The sequence below is a fragment of the Podarcis tiliguerta genome (genome assembly GCF_965153285.1).
Source record: "Podarcis tiliguerta genome assembly, chromosome: 7".
NCBI lineage: Eukaryota > Metazoa > Chordata > Lepidosauria > Squamata > Lacertidae > Podarcis > Podarcis tiliguerta.
The window spans coordinates 73,961,015-73,977,061 of NC_139540.1; the positions used below are offsets into that span (position 1 = coordinate 73,961,015).

Genomic DNA, 16,047 nt, shown 5'->3' on the forward strand with positions numbered 1-16,047 from the left:
TCCAACCATCTCGTCCTCTGTCGTCCCCTTCTCCTTGTGCCCTCCATCTTTCCCAACATCAGGGTCTTTTCCAGGGAGTCTTCTCTTCTCATGAGATGGCCAAAGTATTGGAGCCTCAGCTTCACGATCTGTCCTTCCAGTGAGCACTCAGGGCTGATTTCCTTCAGAATGGATAGGTTTGATCTTCTTGCAGTCCATGGGACTCTCAAGAGTCTCCTCCAGCACCATAATTCAAAAGCATCAATTCTTTGTCGATCAGCCTTCTTTATGGTCCAGCTTTCACTTCCATACATCACTACTGGGAAAACCATAGCTTTAACTATACGGACCTTTGTTGGCAAGGTGATGTCTCTGCTTTTTAAGATGCTGTCTAGGTTTTTCATTGCTTTTCTCCCAAGGAGCAGGCATCTTTTAATTTCATGACTGCTATCACCATCTGCAGTGATCATGGAGCCCAAGAAAGTAAAATCTCTCACTGCCTCCATTTCCTCCCCTTCTATTTGCCAGGAGGTGATGGGACCAGTGGCCATGATCTTCGGTTTTTTGATGTTGAGCTTCAGACCATATTTTGCACTCTCCTCTTTCACCCTCAATAAAAGGTTCTTTAATTCCTCCTCACTTTCTGCCATCAAAGTTGTGTCATCTGCATATCTGAGGTTGTTGATATTTCTTCCAGCAATCTTAATTCCGGCTAGGGATTCATCCAGCCCAGCTTTTCGCATGATGAATTCTGCAAATAAGTTAAATAAACAGGGAGACAATATACAGCCTTGCCGTACTCCTTTCCCAATTTTGAACCAGTCAGTTGTTCCATATCCAGTTCTAACTGTAGCTTCTTGTTGGGAATCCTTAAATGGAGAAATGTCTTTTGGGTGTCGAGTGAAAGGACGGCAATTCAGACCGAGCCCAGTGATCACAAAAGGGTGGGAAATGCTGTTTGCGTGCTCTCCCATACACACCTCGCTGCAAGAGCCAGGTGCCCAGCTCCACTTCCAGCAACTTGTATGATTATTATTCTATTATTATTATTTTTTTAAAGAGCCAGTTGGCGAAGAGAAGGGAAGCAGCTGTGTCTCCCAGGCAGCAGCTGTCTGCCGATAACCGAATCAGCCGGGCTTTGACAGGCAGCTGTAAGTGTCCGTCAGCTTTTATCTCTCCAGCTACTGCTGTTGTCCGTATTGCTCTGTCAGCAGCCGAGGCTGCTTGGGAGAGAGCTGAGTGGATGGAAACAATAAGCCAGTCTCCGAGCAAGTGTGTGCCTGCACAAGTGGCCGGCTGTTTGAGGTGAAAGGAAATGTCCTGGCAACATGGGTGTTTTGATGGTTGTTTGGTCCACTTATGTCAGTGTGGTAGCTGAGTTCTTCCCATTTGCAATGGTCATGATAAATGTATATGGGGACCCATTGAAAAACTGCAGGAAGAAGAGGGAGTTATCCCTCGTTCTATCTTCCCCTCAGTGTTAGAAATTCAGACACATAAACTAGGCGCCAAATGGCTCCTTAAACCAAGATTGTAGTGGCGAAAGTGGAAGGAGTAGTTGCCATTTTTGAGCAAGTTGGCTCTAAAGTCTTATTTTTCAAAGGATGGACTGACTGATCGATTCTCAGTTAAACATCTGGCTAGTTCAAATGACACTGCCCTTATCGTGTGTGTGTGTGTGTGTGTGTGTGTAAATTTTATGTTTTCATTGAAACATTCTTAAAATATCAATGACTTCCCTTCTCTTTCCATGGTTCATTTCGCATACCATAAATCCCTACATATTTTACATAAACTGAACCATTCAGAATTCCATTATTATATCCATCAAAACTTATTTACACTGTTGAATTTATCTTAATGTTGCCAACCTTTTCAAGTGTGCACAATTTCCCCCCATATAGTCAATAAACATTTCCCAATCTTCTCTAAACGTATGTTCTTGTTCTCTTATTCTATACGTTAGGTTTGCAAGCTACGCATATTCCATCAGCTTAAGTTGCCATTAAATAACCTTCTCTGCCCTTTTCTTGTGTCTTGTCTTGGGATCTATAAAATCATTTAGGAAACTGGCAGGCTCTGAGAATGTCAGAAGTCCACTGGTTTTGAGAAATTGCATAGAACAGTGGTTTTCAGCCAGTGTGCTGTGGCACCTTGGGGTGCCTTGAAGGGGTCAGGGCTGCCACAGGCAACACTGGCCTCTGTCCCTCTTTCCTCTGATGCCCTCTGGCATCTCTGCCTCCCAAAGGCTTGCATGGCTGTTTGTTGCAGCAGCCCTGGCTACAAATTCCGCAGGTGAATGCTTCCTCTTGGGGCTGGCTAGTGGGTTCTGGTTGCCAGGAGCTGAGGCGGCTCAGATACTGGGTTGGCTGCCTGGAGGCCAGTCTCTGTTGGGCCACTAAGGCTGGGTGAATCTTCTTCAAAGGCCCCTGTGGGGCAGTGAATTGAGGCATCTCTCTGGGGCAGGGGCTGCTGCAGCTGCCGGAAGGATTCCCAAGGAGAAGGGAAGAGGCTGAGGTACCACTCCACACGGGAGAGTGTTTGAAAAAGAGGCTTCCAGCTCTGCGGGCAAGGGGTGACATAACTGGGCTCCTGAGCCCCACAGGGGTGCCGCAGAAAAAGGTATCTGTTTGAGGGAACTGTGGACCCAAAAGGGTTGAAAACCTTTGGCATAGAATCATAGAGTTGGAAGGGACCACGAGGGTCATCCAGCCCAACCCCCTGCAATGCAGGAATCTTTTGGCCCGCAGGGAACTCGAACCCATGACTGATATGAAGACTGTCTTGCCAGAGTGGTGCGTGCTCATGTTATCTCCCGCTTGGACTACTGCAATGCGCTGTACATAGGGCTACCTTGAAGGTGACTCGGAAACTGCAATTATCCAGAATGTGGTAGCTAGACTGGTGACTGGGAGTGGCCGCCGAGACCATATAATTCCAGTCCTGAAAGATCTTCATTGGCTCCCAGTATGTTTCCGAGCACAATTCAAAGTGTTGGTGCTGACCTTAAAGCCCTAAACGGCCTTGGTCCTGTACAGTGGTACCTCGGGTTACATACGCTTCAGGATACAGACGCTTCAGGTTACAGACTCCGATAACCCAGAAATAGTACCTCAGGTTAAGAACTTTGCTTCAGGATGAGAACAGAAATCGTTCAGCGGTGGTGCAGCGGCAGCAGGAGGCCCCCATTAGCTAAAATGGTGCTTCAGGTTAAGAACGGACCTCCGGAACAAATTAAGTACGTAACCCGAGGTACCACTGTATACCTGAAGGAGCATCTCCACCCCCATTATCCAGCCCATACACTGAGGTCCAGCGCCGAGGGCCTTCTGGCGGTTCTCTCATTGTGAGAAGCAAAGCTACAGGGAACCAGGCAGAGGGCCTTCTCGGTAGTGGCACCCACCCTGTGGAACGCCCTCCCATTAGATGTCAAGGCAATAAGCAATTATTTAACTTTTAAAAGACAACTGAAGGCGGCCCTGTTTAGGGAAGTTTTTAATGTCTGATTCTGTATTGTTTTTAATATTCAGTTGGAAACCGCCCAGAGTGGCTGGGGAGACCCAGCTAGATGGTCGGGGTATAAATAATAAATTATTATTATTATTATTCTACGAGTCTCGTGCTCTGCTGAGTGAGCTACCCCAGCTGCATTCAAAAGATTATACATCAGCTCCATACGAACTACGTGAAAGGTGCTCGTGGCTGTTTGAAGTTAGCAAATTGCAAACTTTCCAGCAGGCTTGTTGATTTTCCTCTCTGTGCAGAGACAATAACAAAGTATATAACCCAACATTGTCCCCATTGTATGCAGGCCACAACAGGCACAAAGTGTGCACTAAGCCGAAGGGCACTCATATCTTTAAATGTATACTAAAAGAGAAATGACGTCCGCCTTTCAATTACTGTTCCTATTACTGTTAAGATAAGAAACGTTTAAAAGAACTGGTTATAAATTGCTACTTGAGTTCATAACGTGTCACTACCAGTTGGATGAAGAAAAAGGGATAAGGGAAAAGGAACTTTAATGGTGCAATCCTTGAGCACGTTTTCAAGATTCCTGCTGCAAACACGAGAGCTGAAAGCTTGTTCTCACCCTTAAAAGCCTTTTCACATATATATCAGTTTTCGGATTCTGCGAAGTTCAGTGCATGCACCGTCATGCAGCGTATTAAAAACATTCTGCCTATGGCCAGCCCTGTACTTGTGCAGTATATATTTATATAATTTCAGTCCAAGTCCTTTGAGTAAGAAGAGATGATCTGAAACTACCTCCCTTGGCGTACAAATGAAAGCTTGTCTTGCTCCTCTCCCACCCCACCTGCTCAAAAATTTTCCTTTACATTTTCTTAGGGGGGGCGCGGTGAGGAGGACGCTGGAATGTTTGTTCTCAAGCCATGAAAAAATTAAAGTTTTCTTTCTTGATGCACCTCAGCGAAGCAGGAGACTTGTTTTTGTGAAGGCTTGCCAGATTTTAAGAGTTTGGAGAGAGCCCATGCGTTGTGCCATAAATTTGAACGTCACTTGCAATTTTGCATATGTGACTCGGTGAATTGGATTCAGCTGTTCTTACGGCTGCCGATACCGTTTTTCAGATCCTTTTCGGATTGTAACTTGAGTGAAAACAGCCATCTGCTCACTGGGGGGGGGGGGGTGATCTCCATCTTTCTCACAAGTCTCACGACTGGATCTGACTCTGCCCGCGTGGGCTGCTTGCGGGAAATAGAAGAAAAGTCATGGTGTTTGCTTTACATTTGGGTGTACAAACTACTAATTCCTGTGTTTTTGTGTTTCTCGTTCTAGGGAGCACGGGTTTGGTTGCGAGAAAATGGCCAGCATTATCCAAGTACTGTAATTTCCTGTGCGGAGGGAATTGTTGTGTTCAGGACGGATTATGGCCAGGTAAATATATCTATTCTAAAGACTTTTTATTTATTTTAAAAAGTACCGTATTTTTCGCCCCATAGGACACACTTTTCCCCCTCCAAAAATGAAGGGGAAATGTGTGTGCGTCCTATGGGGCGAATGCAGGCTTTCGCTGAAGCCTGGAGAGCGAGAGGCATCGGTGCGCACCAACCCCTCTTGCTCTCCAGGCTTCAGGAAGCTATCCGCAAGCCTTGCAAGCCCTGTGGGAGTTCCCACGGGCTCACAAGGCTTGCGGGCAGCAGCCTGCCGCCGGAAGCACGAGGAGCCCTCCGGAGGACTCCCCGTGCTTCGGGCGAGTGTCGGCAAGTCTTGCGCGCCCGACGGGAGGTCCCGCCGAGCGCGCGAGGCTTGGGGCTGCAGCCTGCCGCCGAAAGCACGGGGAGCCCTCCAGAGGACTCCCCGTGCTTCGGGCGAATGTCCGCAAGCCTTGCGCGCCCGACGGGAGGTCCCGCCGAGCGCGCGAGGCTTGGGGCGGCAGCCTGCGTCCTATGGGCCGGTGCGCCCTATAGGTGCGTCCTATGGGCCGGTGCGCCCTATAGGACGAAAAATACGGTATATAAAGTAAAACTCAGTGTGCTAGCAACTCTCCCCCTCTAAATGCTGAAGTGTTCTAATACATAGTTTATTCCACACTTTTCAACCAATCTTTTGTCTCTAGACTTGGTGCATTTTTCCTCTCCTCCCCCCCCCCCAATTTATTTTACCACCACCTGTAATGATTTAGCTTCGCAGCTCGCCCCCTGCTTCGGGCTGCAGGCTGCCGCCCCAAGCCTTGCGCGCCCGGCGGGACCTTCCGCCGGGTGTGCGAGGCTTAAGGACATCTGCCCGAAGCAGGGGGCGGGCTCCGCAGCTCACCCCCTGCTGCAGGCTGCAGGCTGCCGCCCCAAGCCTCGCGCGCCGGGCGGGACGCACCGCCGGGCGCGTGAGGCTTGAGAACATTCTGCCCGAAGCAGGGGGTGGGCTCCGCAGCTCACCCCCTGCTGCAGGCTGCCTCCCCAAGCCTCGCGCGTCTGGCAGGACCTCCTGCCGGGCACGCGAGGCTTGCGGATAGCTTCCTGAAGCCTGGAGAGCGAGAGGGGTCGGTGCGCACCGACGCCTATCACTCTCCAGGCTTCAGCAAAAGCCTGCATTCGCCCCATAGGACGCACACACATTTCCCCTTCATTTTTGGAGGGGAAAAAGTGCGTCCTATAGGGCGAAAAATACGGTACCTTATCCTTTTGCAAACGATTCAAGGTTTTTTGTTTAGCAACAGAATTCAGATGGGGAGAAGCATGGGGCACACTCACACAAAGAGGAACGCACACAGCCCTGTCGCATTAATTTCATCCTGCACCTTTAACAAAGAAATGGATGCAAAACCTATTCCGTGTTGCAGAGCTCATTTCTAGACGGAGTAAATTCAGGCTTGCTTCTCAGGTTGCTTCTGAAAGGCGCCCGGGGCGCCCTGAGGAACGTTCGCTCTTGTCGGGAGATTTATTTTATTTATTTGAGGTACTTGCCATTGCGATCTGCCCTTTGCTCAAGCTTCCCAGAGTGGCATACAGTAAACCTTAAATTTGTGCTCAGTAGAAAAAATGCGAAACAAAATAAATCAAACAATACCACAAAATCTGATAGCAGTTGCTGTTAAAAAAAGGCAGTGGAAAACAGAATGAAATATCGTCATGCACTTCATCCCTCCCCAGAGATGCAGGATTTGTTACTCCCGAGCTGTGATGACTTAACTTTGGAAAAGAATATGTGTATTTCTGGTCTTTTTGTTGTTATTTATATGTCACCCGTTGGTGCATTTATAAAGAGTAGTTTTTGCAAAAATAGGCATATGGGGCTTTGACCACAAGGTGGTTAAGCGTGTGTATGTGTGTAAATAATTTTCCGTTTTACAATTTAAAATACTCATTTAAACATCCTTAAAATATCAATGACTTCGCTTCTTCTCTTTCCATGGTTTAATTTTCATATCATAAATCCCTGCATATTTTACATAAACTAAACCAGTCAGTATTCCATTATTACATCCATCCAAACTTATTTACACTGTTGAATTTATCTTAATACTGCCAACGTTTTCAAGTGCCCCCCTCCAATATACAAGAAACATTTTGCAATCTTCTCTAAACGTATGTTCTTGTTCTCTTATTCTGTATGTTAAGTCTGCGAGTTGTGCATATTCTGTCAACTTAAGTTGCCATTCCTCTTTGGTTAAATGTTGATAGTGGCACATAGAAGCCAACAGAGGGAAGGGGAAGTGAGATAGATAGTTCAGTTGATAAACCATGAGACTCTTAATCTCAGGGTCGTGGAGCCCACGCTGGGCAGCAGATTCCTGCATTGCAGGGGGTTGGACCTACGGGACCGCCTCTCCTGGTATGCCCCGCGGAGGACCTTAAGGTCCACAAATGACAACACCTTGGAGGTCCCAAGTCGGAAGGTGGTTAGATTGGTCTCAACTAGGGCCAGGGCCTTTTCAGTACTGGCCCCAACTTGGTGGAATGCTCTGTCACAAGAGACTAGGGCCCTGCAGGACTTGACATCTTTTCCGCAGGGCCTGCAAGACAGAGCTGTTCCGTCTGGCCTTTGGTTTGGATTCAGTCTGACCCTCATGTTTCCCTCCCCTTATGGTTTTGATCTATGGGCTACTATTAAAATGAGGCTGCATTTTAAATTATATTTTAACCTGTGTTTTAAATTGGCTTGTTTGTTTGTTTGTTTGTTTGTTTATTGGAATTTTACTGGTGTTAGCTGCCCTGAGCCCGGCTCTGGCTGGGGAGGGCGGGGATAAAAATGAATTATTATTATTATTATTATTATTATTATTGAATGACCCTTGGGGGGGGGGGTCCCTTCCAACTCTACAGTTCTAGGATTCTAGGAACGAAGGGAGGGAGAAATACCAGTAATAGCATGGAAGTCTAGGAGAGGCAAAGGTAACCAGGAATGAACATGAGCACACATACTCAAGTTTTATTGTTGCTGCTTTCCAAGCTTTTCCGACTGTCTGAGATAAATGCCTGTACAATTCTGACATGGTACGATGATGTATCTTTCTCTATATAATAATTTTTATTTGGTTTTACAAATATAAAATTATAACAATACAGTCATACACTTCCACATTTACAGATTCTTCTGAATCTCTAGACTTCTCCCCTCCCCTCCATGGGTCCTATTATTAAACTTTTTCTACTGCATCTTTCCAATAAGCTATGTTTTATATAACTCCATTGTCTCCGTACTACTTGCTACATTACAAGTGTTATTGTAACCCTGCTAATGTTTTAATCTGCTTAAAGGTAAAGGTAAAGGTAAAGGTACCCCTGCCCGTACGGGCCAGTCTTGACAGACTCTAGGGTTGTGCGCCCATCTCACTCAAAGAGGCCGAGGGCCAGCGCTGTCCGAAGACACTTCCGGGTCACGTGGCCAGCGTGACATCGCTGCTCTGGCGAGCCAGAGCCGCACACGGAAACGCCGTTTACCTTCCCACTAGTAAGCGGTCCCTATTCATCTACTTGCACCCAAGAGTGCTTTCGAACTGCTAGGTTGGCAGGCGCTGGGACCGAACAGCGGGAGCGCACCCCACCGCGGGGATTCGAACCGCCGACCTTTCGATCGGCAAGCCCTAGGCGCTGAGGCTTTTACCCACAGCGCCACCCGCGTCCCTTTCATCTGCTTACAGCAAGGTAAATTATAAATTTCCCCCATTCCTTGTTAAAGTTCTGGTCTTCTTGGTTCCTGAGCTTTCTGGTCAACTTTGCCATTTCGGCATATTCCAACAGTTGGATTTGCCATTCTTCTCTGGTAGGGACTTTATCTTCTTTCCATCTCTGGGCTAATAGCATCTGGGCGGCTGTCATCGCATATATAAAAAGTCTTTTCTGCTCCCTTAGAATATCTTCACCTACAATTCCCAATAAAAAAGCCGCTGGTGGTTGTTGTTTTTTACAAAAGTTAATTTAGACACTTTTTTCATCTCATTATATATCATTTCCCAGAATGCTTTTATTACCCGTGGCACCTATTGTTAACCCTGGCGACTTTTGAAGGAGCACCCTATTCCAAAACTGTTACTTGGGGGTGTCAGGCCTCCTGAATCTGAATCTTGTGTACGGGGTCTGCTGGTGGCAGGCTCATGCGATGTGCTCTAGAAAGTTTGGAGCTCCAGCTGCACGAGTAATTGGCACTAGCTAGACATATTAAATTTTGTGTACTCTCCGTTGGCTTCAAGCCCGATCACCGAGAAAAGTTTAAAGGTGTTTATGATAAAATGACTGCATTGAGAAGCCCATTAATGTGCCCTGGGAACGGGAGACTGGCGAGTTGCAGTTATTCTCACCATGTAGGAGAATCTGAGCGTTGGCAGAGATGCTGTTTGTTTTAACCTGCATGGAGGGGGAAGAGGTTAAAGGCAGAATTCATCGTTATTTGAGCAAGAATTGCAAGATAGTTATGATACCGGCTAGGCCAGTCATGCCCCACTGTTGTACACATAACCCTTTTAAATGCCATCTATTCCGTTTTTATAATAATAATAATAATAATAATAATAATAATAATAATAATTTATTATTGTTGTTGTTGTTGTTCTTGTTGTTCTTGTTGTTTATTATTATTTATACCCCGCCCATCTGGCTGAGCCTCCCCAGCCACTCTGGGCAGCTTCCAATCAAGTGTTAAAAACAATACAGCATTAAATATTAAAAACTTCCCTAAACAGGGCTGCCTTCAGATGTCTTTTAAAAAGAAGATAGCTGTTTATTTCCTTCACATCTGAAGGGACAGCATTCCACAGGGCAGGTGCCACTACCGAGAAGGCCCTCTGTCTGGTTCCCTGTAACCTCACTTTTCGCAATGAGGGAACCGCCAGAAGGCCCTTGGTCCTAGATCTCAGTGTCCAGGCTGAACAATGGGGGTGGAGACGCTCCTTCAGGTATGCAGGACCGAGGCTGTTTAGGGCTTTAAAGGTCAGCACCAACACTTTGAATTGTGCTCGGAAACGTACTGGGAGCCAATGCAGATCTCTCAGGACTGGTGTTATGTGGTCCCGGCAGCCACTCCCAGTCACCAGTCTAGCTGCTGCATTCTGGATTAATTGCAGTTTCTGGGTCACCTTCAAAGGTAGCCCCACGTAGAATGCATTGCAGTAGTCCAAGCAGGAGATAACTAGAGCATGCACCACTCTGGCGAGACAGTCTGCGGGCAGGTAGGGTCTCAGCCTGCGTACCAGATGGAGCTGGTAGACAGCCGCCCTGGACTTAGAATTAACTTGCGCCTCCATGGACAGCTGTGAGTCCAAAATGACTCCCAGGCTGCGCATCTGGTCCTTCAGCAGCACAGTTACCCCATTCAGGACCAGGGAGTCCCCCATTTTTAGAAATAAACCAATACCAAAGTTGAAAAAGTCAGGGCAAGAGCCAAACCGGTACCACACAGCAAATGGACTGATCTTACAGAAGTGTCTCTGCTTTCAGAAAGTTAAACTCATGGGTCAACAGGCAGCCAGTGGGACGCCAACAGGTAGCAGACAAATGAGGTTATGACACGTTTAATAATAATAATAATAATAATACGATAACAATTTATTATTTATACCCATCTGTCTGGGTTTTCTACATTAAGGCATTGGTTGTTATCTCAGTCAGTAGAACACAAGACTCTTAATCTCAGGGTCCTGGGCTTGAGCCTGAATTGCAAGGGCTTGGATTAGATGACTCTACAATTCTATGATTCTGTGATCATCAAACACAGAGGATGAAAACGAACAACTATTTCAAAAGGTTTCCTGAACATAAGCCTCAACAGCTTGGTGCAGTTTATGAAAGGTTTTGATTTTTAGGTTTTAATTTTATTTTGACATTTAACCTTCAGGAGGTAGCATCTCCGAGATCTGCCTTGTTCCTTGGAAAGTCAGAATGATCACCGGCATTGAAAGCATGCTGTCCTTTGTTGTGGGGCAGTTTGGAAGGAAAGTGGAAACAAAATGCATGACCAGCTTCAGTTCATTCCTAACAATAATACACTTTGGCTTCTCTCTCTCCCTCTCTTACGTTGGTCTTCTAAATTGTATTGCAGCGCACTTTAGCTTTCCTAGGCTTTTTTGTTTTGTTTTGCAAATTCAGCTTTTCTACAGTTGCAAACTCCTGAGTCCATTTCAGCTGTTTGTTCTTGGCAGGGGATATTGTGGAGTGGGATGTTGAAAGCTTCAGCTGAGCTGATAACAAGACAGATGTTCTCTTTGCTGAGAGCAGAACCATATCAGGGTCTTGATATTAACTTATCTGCCTTTCAGCAACGTAGCTGAATACATAACAGCCTTCAGTCCTGTCGCCAAGGTTAGTTTCCTACAAACAACTGCCTTTTGCTGGAGGCTTGATGAAATGGACCTGGTGGGTTAGCATCCAATTCTAATCTTAATATTGTCAATTTTTACGGTAAATGTGTGAAAATGAACCAGGAGTGGAAGGCTCAGTTAGGCAGACCAGGGTTCAGACGGTTGGGTGAATCATGCCAGTCCAGCCTTCGATTTCATTGCTAGTTGGGTTTGGAACAGGAAGACTACTTGCTAAACACAAAGGTTTAATCAAAGTACTGTACTGTTTTGGAAATGGGGTTCTCAGAATTTGCAAGGCAATTGTTGGCATGAGAATAAAATTGAGATCAGCATGGCATTTTGGAAGTGTTGGTGCTACAACTAGCAAAAAAAGCAGCAAAATTTATTTTGTGAAAGTACGGGTTGAACTGACAATAACATGGGGCATCACCATTGCCTCGATGGATGTGTATTTTGTTTTGTTATAATTCTACACTTGTAAAATCAAATCAAATTAAAAATAAATAAATATTATTACTATTATTTACAAAAGGACTTCCAATTCCTACTTCTCTCTACAAAGGAAGTTGCTGTAGTCGTTTTTGTTGGGAGCCTACTTAGTGAATCAATTTTCCTGCATGAAAAAAATAATGTTTATGGCTTTACATTTTAAAAAAAACAATGGCAGCCACACGCTCGGGGGGCCATTACGGATATATATACCTTATGAAATTACTGGTCTATATCTCGGTTACTGATATATACCTCACGGTATTTGTTTAAGTAAAGAAACAGAAACTTTTAAATTCTTATTTGCAGACCTGTTTGTTGTATTATGAAACCAGGAGAGTGTGGCTATCATTTTTAACTGACAGAAGTTTTGGCCCATAATGCTGTACAAGGAAAAAAAACCCCGAATCCTCACTCTGGGGAATATGGCAATGGCAGCCCATGCAGGATGAGCAGCCAGAATTATACTGGATTTTGTAACAAATGTGGTTTGCTTCAAAAATGAAGTCCGTTGAGAAACTTTAGTCTCCGGTCTTAAATCATTCTTCTGATAGTGGATATTATAGTTCTGTTTTGTAAAGCAGCGCTTCCATGGAAACCTGGGAAGTCCTTCAATAAGTCTTACTGGGTTCAGTGGGGTTTAGTGTGCATAGGGATGTGGGTGGCGCTGTGGTCTAAACCACTGAGCCTCTTGGGTTTGCCGATCAGAAGGTCGGTGGTTCGAATCCCCGCAACCGAGTGATCTCCCGTTACTCTGTCCCAGCTCCTGCCAACCTAGCAGTTCAAAAGCACACCAGTGCAAATAGATAAATAGGTACCGCTGAGGTGGGAAGGTAAAAAGCATTTCTGTGTGCTCTGGTTTCCATCACGGTGTCCCGTTGCGCCAGAAGCGGTTTAGTCCTGCTGGCCACATGATCCGGAAAGCTGTCTGCGGACAAATGCCAGCTACCTCAGCCTGAAAGCGAGATGAGCGCTTCAACCCCAAAGTTGCCTTTGACTGGACGTAACCGTCCACGGGTCCTTTACCCTTTTACCTTTTTTTGTGTTCATAGGACAGTAGGCTGAGGTTACCTTAAATACAACCTATTTGTGCTTCTAGAGAAGGCTATCTCAATTTTGAGTCCCCAGATGTTCTTGAACTGCAATTCCCATCTTCCCGGATGTCAGGGAACTGCCATCAGTGTCCGAGGGAGAGAGCAAGCTCCGAAGGGATTCCAGAGAGCGTCCCGGGAGTGGGAGGGGCAGTCCATCTTCTGGGGGAGAGAATCAGTGTAGCTCCAGTGGAGAAGGGGGGGTAGATGGGGGAATCGGCGAGGCGATCCCATGACTCCTTGCCGGGGACCAGCGGGGAGAGAAGGGGTCCTCCGCTGCTCACGCCCTCCTTGCGCAGAAGGCTTCCGCGCAGGGAAAGTAGGCGGAGACTGGGCGTCAAAGAACTTTGCTGGAAGAAGTTTAAGAAACGCCCACTGACGGATTCTGCCAGCGATTGAGACGGTCACGGGCGAGTGGCTGCCCAGACAGGAAAGGTTCACTCAGGCAACCCAGCCAGACATTGGGACAAGCTTACGCACGAGCAACCCCTAGAACCATTACACCTGACCACAGACCATGCTGGCTAAGGATGATGGGAATTGTAGTCCATCAACCCAAGGCTGAGAATGGCTGACCTAGAGGTTTCAGCCTTGTCTGGAAATGGAACAGAGAACCTTCTAAGAACATTCAAAGCAGATGTTCTATCCTGCCTTTCCTCAGAGAATACAATAGTTCTGTTCCTGGCACCCAGAGTTTGTTTGTATGCACGATGTCAAAGATAGCTTGCCTTCCTTTTCCTTTTTTTAGGTGTTTTGTTTTCAACAGCTACATAATGACACGGGATTTCTGAAATGGGTTTTCTCTTTCCGTCTCTCTGAAGGGGGTGGGGAATATACCCCCTTCGCTCTGAATATAACAAGATCTGACTCAAAAGAAAATAACTCCGGTATGGAATAACTCGCCGCAGTTTGGTTGGGGGTCTAGTCGATGACCACAACCTGATTAGCATCTGTAACATCAAACTGCAAGAATGCTTAAAATTATGTCTTCTAATGGACAAAAAGCGGTGGTGGGGCCGGACCCTTTCGAAGCCAGACCGTCTAAATGGAAGCAGCTGAAAGAGACATAATATCTCAGAAATGTACTCTTGTGTGTGAGTGAGAATGAGAGTGTTTGCATACACAATTCCCGCCCACCCCCCAAACCACAGATGGTAAGTATCACTAGGAAAGAGCTTGTCATTCAAAAACCCTCCCCTGAATTCAGTTAACAAAGAAGTCATTCATAGCTGTGCATTGCAAAGTGGGGACATAGTCCCGGGATCTTCTGCCTTAAATAAGAGGCACCTGTAGATTCTCCCTTTCTCCACCTCAGCTTTCTTTCTCCTTGGGAATTGACCTTTAAATGTTTCCGCTCAGCCAGAGTGACATCTTATTAGCATGAAATCGCTGCATATTTATATATCAGTTGGGGATTTGTGGGAGCGGGTGAGGGAGGGGGAAATAAAGTTAATTGTTCGGGAGAGCCCGGCCTCTTTTTTTTCTTGTGAATTCGCTTTTGTCGGGGATGGTGCTCGCAAGCAGATGGTGGCAACAGGCACCCATGAGGCCAAGTCTTGTGTGAATTGCAAACCTTCAGGGAGAGCTTTCGAGGCATGAGCATTTGGAGATATTTTGTTAAAAGTCATAGAGTTGTCTTCTTAAGATACTACTTTTTTTTTTACTTTTTTATTATTTTATATTTTGACAAATTAATAATCATAAAATGAATAAAAATGGGCACTTTGAGGTTCACTTCTCGTTTTACTTATCTGGGCAGATCCGGTAGCCATGGAGCAGGGGGACTAGTCTGTGGTCTTTCAGAAGTTGCTGGGCTATAGCTTCCATCGTTCCTGATGGTTGGCCGTGTTGCCTGGGGCTGAGGAGAGCTGGGAGTCCAACCACTGTTTTCCCTGTCCCAATGAAAGGCTATACAGCCCTCAAATTGTCAACCTAGACATACAAGAGAGAGCTGTGGAGGGAATAGCAGCTATTTCGGGAAGGGCCTAAAGTGGCTGGGAATTTGACACTATCTGCTCAGAATGCAGCTTGTTTTGCCAGAGCACCAAACAGTGCTGTTAAATCAAGGTACAGTGGTGCCTCGCAAGACGAAAAGAATCCGTTCCGCGAGTCTTTTCGTCTTGCGGTTTTTTCGTCTTGCGAAGCAAGCCCATTAGCGCTATTAGCGCTATTAGCAGTTTAAGGGCTATAAACGGCTATTAAAGGCTTAAGGGATTAGTGGATTAGCTGCTAAAAGGCTATTAGCAGCTTAGCGCTTTAGATAAAGGGGTTGGGGAGCGGAAAAAAACCTCAAAAATCGCAAGACATTTTCGGCTTGCTAAGCAAGCCCATAGCAAATTCGTTTTGCGAAGCACCTCCAAAACGGAAAACCCTTTCGTCTAGCGGGTTTTCCGTCTTGCGAGGCATTCATCTTGCGGGGCACCACTGTATTGCCGTTTTTCCTGCTTTGGTTTCCCTCGTAACTGTGATGCTAATGTTTCCACCTCGTCTCATACCTAGCAAACACCTTTACTACTAAATTTCTCTTTTTTGAAGAAAGGTGGATTTCAGAAAGCTAAAACACTGAGCCTCATGGGCTTGCCAATAAGAAGGTCGGCGGTTCAAATCCCCGCAACGGAATGAGCTCCCATTGCTTTGTCCCAGTTCCTGCCAACCTAGCAGTTCAAAAGCACGCCAGTGCAAGCAGATAAATAGATACCACTGTGGCGGGAAGGTAAATGGCGTTTCCGTGCACTCTGGCACTCATCTTGGTGTCCTGTTACACCAGAAGCGGTTTTGTCATGCTGGTCACATCATCATCATCATAATATAATACTTTCTTATTTATACCCCACCCACCTGGCCTGGCCCACCCCCAGCCACTCTGGGTGGCTTCCAACAGGATACTAAAAACACAATAAAACATCCAACATTAGAAACTTCCCTAAACAGGGCTGCCTTTAAATGTCCCGGAAAGCTGTCTGTGGACAAATGTTGGTTCCTTTGGCCTGAAGCGAGATGAGAACCGCAACCCCATAGTCACCTTTCACTGGACTTAACTGTCCAGGGGTCCTTTACCTTTACCAGCTACCCAATATCAACAATTATACAGTGGTGCCTCGCAAAACGAAAAGAATCCGTTCCGCGAGTCTCTTTGTCTTGCGGTTTTTTTCGTCTTGCGAAGCAAGCCCATTAGCGGATTAGCGCTATTAGCGCTATTAGCGGTTTAGCGGCTATTAGCAGCTATTAAGGGAT

General features: G+C 46.2%; 1 protein-coding gene across 1 annotated transcript in view; it reads left to right on the top strand.

Moving 5' to 3' along the window:
* MYO10 (myosin X) overlaps positions 1-16,047 on the top strand; it is a 198,168-nt gene that overhangs the window by 47,592 nt on the left and 134,529 nt on the right. Inside the window, exon 2 of the mRNA XM_083449257.1 lies at positions 4,780-4,878. Within this exon, the coding sequence (XP_083305383.1) occupies positions 4,780-4,878 (99 nt within the window). The remainder of the gene's footprint in view (positions 1-4,779; positions 4,879-16,047) is intronic.